The 6,504-nt window shown below is 34.1% G+C and overlaps 1 protein-coding gene across 7 annotated transcripts in view; it reads right to left on the minus strand.

Annotated features, from left to right (window-relative positions):
• Window positions 1–3,958: 3,958 nt before the first annotated feature.
• odad2 (outer dynein arm docking complex subunit 2) overlaps window positions 3,959–6,504 on the minus strand; it is a 380,688-nt gene continuing 378,142 nt past the window's right edge. For 2 of the 7 annotated variants that reach the window (XM_043690490.1, XM_043690493.1), the window contains one exon: window positions 3,992–5,487. In XM_043690490.1, the coding sequence (XP_043546425.1) occupies window positions 5,374–5,487 (114 nt within the window). In that variant the 3' untranslated portion in view covers window positions 3,992–5,373. Of the gene's footprint in view, window positions 5,488–6,504 lie in introns of all 7 variants that reach the window. The other 5 variants (XM_043690488.1, XM_043690489.1, XM_043690495.1 and 2 more) reach the window with 4 other exon arrangements.

Raw genomic sequence — 6,504 nt, forward strand, 5'->3', positions numbered from 1 at the left:
CATCTTTCAACAGAACAGTAATCCATCGTACTATATTGCAGAATTAGGTCCAGATAATGTGGGATTCATAACTTTCTGACTCAAGTCAAGAGTGCTACCACTGAGCTAAACTAACGTTACAATCTTACTTTCACTCAACTAAAGCAATGTTAAAGATGAAATAAAGAGTTTCAACTCAGAATTACAAAACAAAGACAGATGAGAAATTTGAACCAAATGACTTTCGATTAAAGTTGTAGTGCAAACAATTTGCTCCCAATTTAGTTTCTAGTTTATACATGTCATGAAATCCAGACTATTGGAATAAAGAATATATTTTGTATTGGAGTATAGTTTTTTTTTTAAAAAGCAGAATTTGATCTATTTAGAACCTAAATGTAACATTTAAATGGTTTGTATTGTAGTAATGAGTTCTTAAAGACCTCACTAACAAGACAGTAATCAAGATCGTCTGTCTCAAAATTTCTTAGGCATATTATGTGCATATGCATGGCATATGTCCAAAAATATTTTGTGTATGACATGCCTTTGCAGGACTATGCTTAAGAATTTACAGGAGATTTTTCAAGCCAGTCTCTGAAGACTGACAATATTTACTTCTGTGCCATTGCCAATAAGGTGCTTGAAATAGATACAGCAGCTTTCATTGTGCAGCGTTAAGAAGAAACGTGCTACCAGGTGGAGAAAAAAGTCTTTTACAAAACTAGCACAAAAGAGGTGTGAATCAAATGTCTCATGACAACTGCCAAAGCATTCTAGCTATGTTTTAGTTCAAAGAACAAATAACAAACTTAAAACAAAAATTGCTGGAAAAACTTAGTCTGGCAGTATCTGTGGAGGGAAATAAGAATTAACGTTTCAGGTCTAGTGATCGTTCTTCAGAAGTTCTTTGGTTTTTTTCAGATAACCGAGTGTACAATTTTCAAAGGTTTTCTTGTATAGTCAAAATATTTTCCTATTTTTACTATCTACTTTGGACATTTGACCCTCAGTGAAATGAAAGTAAGACATGAAAGTAAATTTGAAAATATGAAATGCTGCATGGCATAATGCCTTAATAGATGAAATTAGTCGCTGTCCTGGAGAAGTTAAAATGATGTTTTTGTTGTTGTTAGCCATTAGCACTATTTGCTCAAAGTTTCAAGCTGGCACCTTTTTCCATTTTTTTTTTTGAAAATATACTTCAGCAGAGCGTTCTCCTCAGTCTGGATTTCAAACAGACCTGGTGTTTCTAAACCAGAACCTTCTTTTCAGTGGTCTCCCAATGCACAAGCTAATAAATCATATACACAGATATGCAATACTTCCTTTCTGTGTATGATGAAAGAGAGGAATTTAATACTGTATTTCAGGAAATTAATTGTTTCACTTTGCATTACTTCAAAGATATCAGGAGCAATAGTTAACTGTAACCTGGTTTGACAGATTTTCAAAGATAAGTAAAAGAAAATAATTTGATTGAGAAAGAAAAGGCAAAAGGGATAATGAGAAGAAAATATAGAGAATGATGAAACTAATAGATTTTTAAAAACTTTTAAGTTGAAAAATTTGTGATTTTTTTTAAAAAACGATCCAAATTGTACAGATCTATAACTTCATTGACGTTGCCATTTGAATGTAATTTGTGAAAAAAAAATCAAATTAAGCTTGCCAACTTATTTTTCTTTTTATTGGAGTAAAGAAAATTTAGAGGGAACCTAATCTATATTTTTAAATCTGGGCAAAATGATCAATATAGATGCAATGTGGTTAGTTAACTTGTACTGCATGTTCAAAACTAGAGGAGTAAAAACAAAATGAATAAACCTCAGGGAAAGCTATTGATTTACAAGATCCTGACACCTCCCCTCCCCTTCCAGAATTAGTGATTATGTGGAATAGATTACTAGTGCACAGGTGTTGTATATACAAATATATTATATCTGCCTAAAATGAGATGGATGAATATCTGTTAAGATTTAGAGGAAGTTAAACGGTGAATTGAATGCTCTTAGAAACACATGCTTAGGGAACACAAGAAATAATTCTCATTAATATATTGTCTTGCTATACCTTCAATATGTTTGATACATGTCACGGCCAAATATTTTTGAAACTGTTGTTATGTGGGTAAATGAAACAACTTATCTGGGCTTCATAAGATCCCTTTGCAGTGGAATGAATCATTGGTTTGTTATGTGTTAGTTAAGGAAGATGTGTTGTCCCAAACCATAAGGCCATAAGATATAGGAGCAGAATTAGGCTATTCGAATGATCAAGTTTGCTCCGCTATTCAATCTTGAGTGGTGCTGGAAAAACCACTCAAGATTTCTGAAGAAGGGCTCCTGTTCCTCGGATGCTACCTGTTTTTCCAGCACCACATTTTTCAACTCTGGTACTCAAGCACCTGCAGTCCTCACTTTTTCCTCCGCTATTCAATCTGTCTGATATGTTTCTCAACCCCATTTTCCTGCCTTATTCCTGAAACCCTTGATCCGTTTACCAGTCTAGAACCTGTCTTAAATACACTCAATGACTGGCTTCCACAGTCTTCTACAGCAATGCTTTTCACAGATTCAACACCGCTGGCTGATGAAATTCCTCCTTATCTCAGTTCTAAAGGGTTGTCCCTTCACTCTGAGATTGTGCTATCAGGTCCTAGTCTCTCCTACTTGGGGAAACATCTTCTCTATGTCCACTCTATCCAGGTTTTTCAGTATTCTGTAAGTTTCAATGAGCTCCCCCCTCATCCTTCTAATCGACACTGAGCACAGACCTAGAGTCCCCAAATTCTCCTCATATGACACTAACACAAACACTATCAAAATTACCTACATTCCTCTGAAAGTAATGAATTGGCTTTGGCCCATTTTATAATGCTCACTTGGAGATGCATATATTTCCTTTTATTATGTTGTTCCATATTGTTTCCCCATACCCTCAGGAATATGCTTTTATCAATATTTTCAAACTTGCATTCAAGAATTGTTATTGGAAAAAAAGCTCACAATTGGAATTGTATCCATGAATTTATGAATATAAATAATATGGAGCTTAGGATTTAAAAAAAAATCTCTCATTGGAAGCGAGCATCATTTGCTGGGTTAGCTTTTATTGCCCATTCTGCCATGCTCTACATGTGTTCAGCTGCCTTCTTTAACTGCTGTAATTCATTTGAATCAGGTAGACCCACAATGTCATTAAGAAAAGAGTTCCAGGATTTTGATTCAGTGACATTGAAGGAATGATAATATAGTTCCACGTTAGAATACTGATGGCTTGGAAGAGAACTTGCAGGTGGTAGTGTTCCCAGGCATGTGCTGCCCTTGTCTTTGCAGATTATAAATCACATCGACTTATTTTCGACTTTTAATTAAAATAGAAAAAAATGTGCTATGTTATGCTCAGAAGTTCAGAAGGGAGATAAAATATTACTTGCAGGTGGAGTTATTATGGTTAGTTATACCTATTCTGAATATATCAGAAAAAAAGAGCTTTGAAAAGTATTTATGAAGTTTATCACACTAAAACGTGCATATATTTTATACATATCATAATGATTTGGCATTGACCTATAAGAATCATTTTAAATCTGATATCAAAGATTTAATAAAATATTAGAAAATATAATTTTTCATGCATCAAAATTATACATTTTGCAAGTGAGGCAAAAGAACATATTCTCATGGCAGATATGGTATTTTGCATTAATAAATCATGGCAGTAGGTAAGTAACAAACCACAGCAATCAATTTTGGGTTTTCACTGCAAATGTCTAGAAAAGGAAAATGTGCAGTAACTAAATATAAAGGGCTCCTTTTACATTTGTTTACAACTGTTTCAGTTACCACAGACAGAAACATATTTTGTTCTGTAATACAAACATGTAATCATAGGCAATGGAAATCCAAGACGTAATTTGCACTTTACAGTAACCAACAGTAACCAAGCTATTTATTAGATTAGCCCTTCCAAATTCTATTTTAGTAATTGAAAAGTATTTAATACGATTGGTTGAATTTTAACTAAATAATCTCATTTTATATATATTCCTTTCAGTAAGTGCATTTAGTTTAATTAGCACCAGACAACTCAATAAAACTACTGCAGTCTAGTGGTCTGGTAGTTGGCAATAGAGCATGATCTTCTATCCAGAGGGTACATGTCTGAGCCCTGTCCTCAGCTCTCTCTTAAAAGTAACTGCTTTCAATAGATGAATTAAACTAATTCCTGGCTCAGTCACTGTAAGGAACACTTTATAGGTACAGAATGGACCTTCTTGCGAATATGAGGAAGGAGAAAAATTGATAGATATAAACATGCTTCTCTCCTTTGGCTAGTCATTGAGCTATATCAACGATGGTTAAGGAGTGCATGGCATAGTCTGTCACTTTTTTGACTAAACAAAAAAATATGGTACTAAAATGTAGTGAGACCATTTAAAATGGAAAATTGGGAGGTGATGCAATTGGAAATAAAATAGTTTAAGTTCTTTATTTTTCAACCAAACACAATTCATGAGCACTGAGCCAAAGCCAACTCAGTAACACTTTCTCCAGAACTTTAATATCTTTCTAAAAGCACAAATGTATTCATAGTAAAGTACATACCACCTTCTGTATCAAATTTTGTTGCTCTGTTAAATGTTATCACACTTCCATTGTAATAATTTTACAAAATGTATTTCCCAGTAGCTGGCACACATTGGTATTCAACATATATATAGATTGCAGACACAAATAAGTATTTAATTATTATGCTATGCTGGCAAAGACACTTCTGAAATGTCTTTTAAAAATCTTGCAGGCTTTAAGTTGATGTACTGACTACTCCCTGAGCAGTGAATCCTGCAGCTGTTTGGAGTTCTCAGTTACTGTAACACAATACCAGATCTTTGCTTCTGTATTCAGACTTCTCCTGTGGATTATAACTTATGGAACAGAAGAATGCCTTACAACAACATGATTATATAGATTTTGAGTGAAAAAAATTGCACAAGACATCTTTAATTTACTATGTAACCACACTCACTGCAGAAAAATTATAACTTTATTTTGACAAAAAAAACAGATCAACTGATGTAAATAAATGATCATTCTTTTAGACAGATTTTTAACAAGGATCCAGTAGTACTTTTGAATTCCAAATAAATTCTCTACATATTTAAAAATGTATTTCATGTTATAGGTAGCACTATTCCAGAATTGATTTGTTTCTATATGATTTTTAGAAATCAGAAGCAGCTTTTGGATTTCTATTAAGCATCTGGTTTATTTTAGCTCATACAAAAGGTCTTTCATGTTCATCCAGAAGCAGTACTCAGTAAATCTTTCTTTTATTATACCTGTGCAGGTAATAGCTCCTGAGAAAGGAAATGTGGAGTGTGCACTGTTTTCATTTGTAGCGAGCCTTCTCATTAGCCAGGGCAAGCCTTCGAATGTTTGCGATGCAACCGGCAGCTGCTTCCTGCAGAGCTTCATCTGTGGAATCCATCAAATTCAAAAGCAGCTGTGAATGGCAAAAAGTCAGGTAAGAAAAGGAGATTGGTGACATGCAGCTAAAAAGGAAGGAAAAAAGGATGGGGAGAAAAAACAAAAAAGAAATAGGATAGTTCTAGATGGAGAAAAGAGGTAAATTACATTTATATTTGCAACACTAAATCATCATCACAGCTGCTGTAATGAAAAGCAGAACCTTCCCAATTGCATAAGTGAAAAATCGTAGTCTTATTCATCAAAAACAGAAATTCAAATTGAACCATTTGATTTGTTGCCTTTACACATTAATAACAAAAAACATTTGTTAAAGAATCTTGAAAAGCTGCACAAGAGTAAACTTTGTCCTTGTTCTGCATATGGTATTTAAGATAAGGCACAAGTTGTTGTTCTACTGAGAAGAAACTGAGCCTATTTTTTTTCAGCAAATTCGTAATATTATCAGGTCCCATTGGTCAGCGATTTATCCATGAGTCGAAGTATGACCTAAATCATAGGGTCGATCTCAGTTGTTTTCTAAATCAGCAAGGGTCTGAACCAATAATGCAATACATTAGAGGTTGCAAATTAAATTTTGAACTTTGCTTAACAAGCTGATGGCGATACTTCTTGGCTAAAGTGGAAATCAGAAAAAGGTTCAAGCAAAAAGGTTCATTGGTTTGCAGTATATTAAGAAAATTAAATAATTAACCTTCAGGATATACTTGCCTGCCATTTATTTACTAAATGATCTTTACTCCAAATACTCCAAGTTTCAGATTATGGTCTAAAAGTAAACTTAAATTTTCTCTGTTACACTCAGGACTTCCTTTTTGCTCAAATCTACAGCATTTGTACTTTGAAATGAAACAAATTTATAGAACATAGAACATAGAAAAATACAGCGCAGTAAAGGCCCTTTGGCCCTCGATGTTGCGCCGATCCAAGCCCACCTAACCTACACTAGTCCACTATCCTCCATATGCCTATCCAATACCCGTTTAAATGCCCATAAAGAAGGAGAGTCCACCACTGCTACTGGCAGGGCATT

This window comes from Chiloscyllium plagiosum, chromosome 5 (assembly GCF_004010195.1).
Source record: "Chiloscyllium plagiosum isolate BGI_BamShark_2017 chromosome 5, ASM401019v2, whole genome shotgun sequence".
NCBI classification, from domain to species: domain Eukaryota; kingdom Metazoa; phylum Chordata; class Chondrichthyes; order Orectolobiformes; family Hemiscylliidae; genus Chiloscyllium; species Chiloscyllium plagiosum.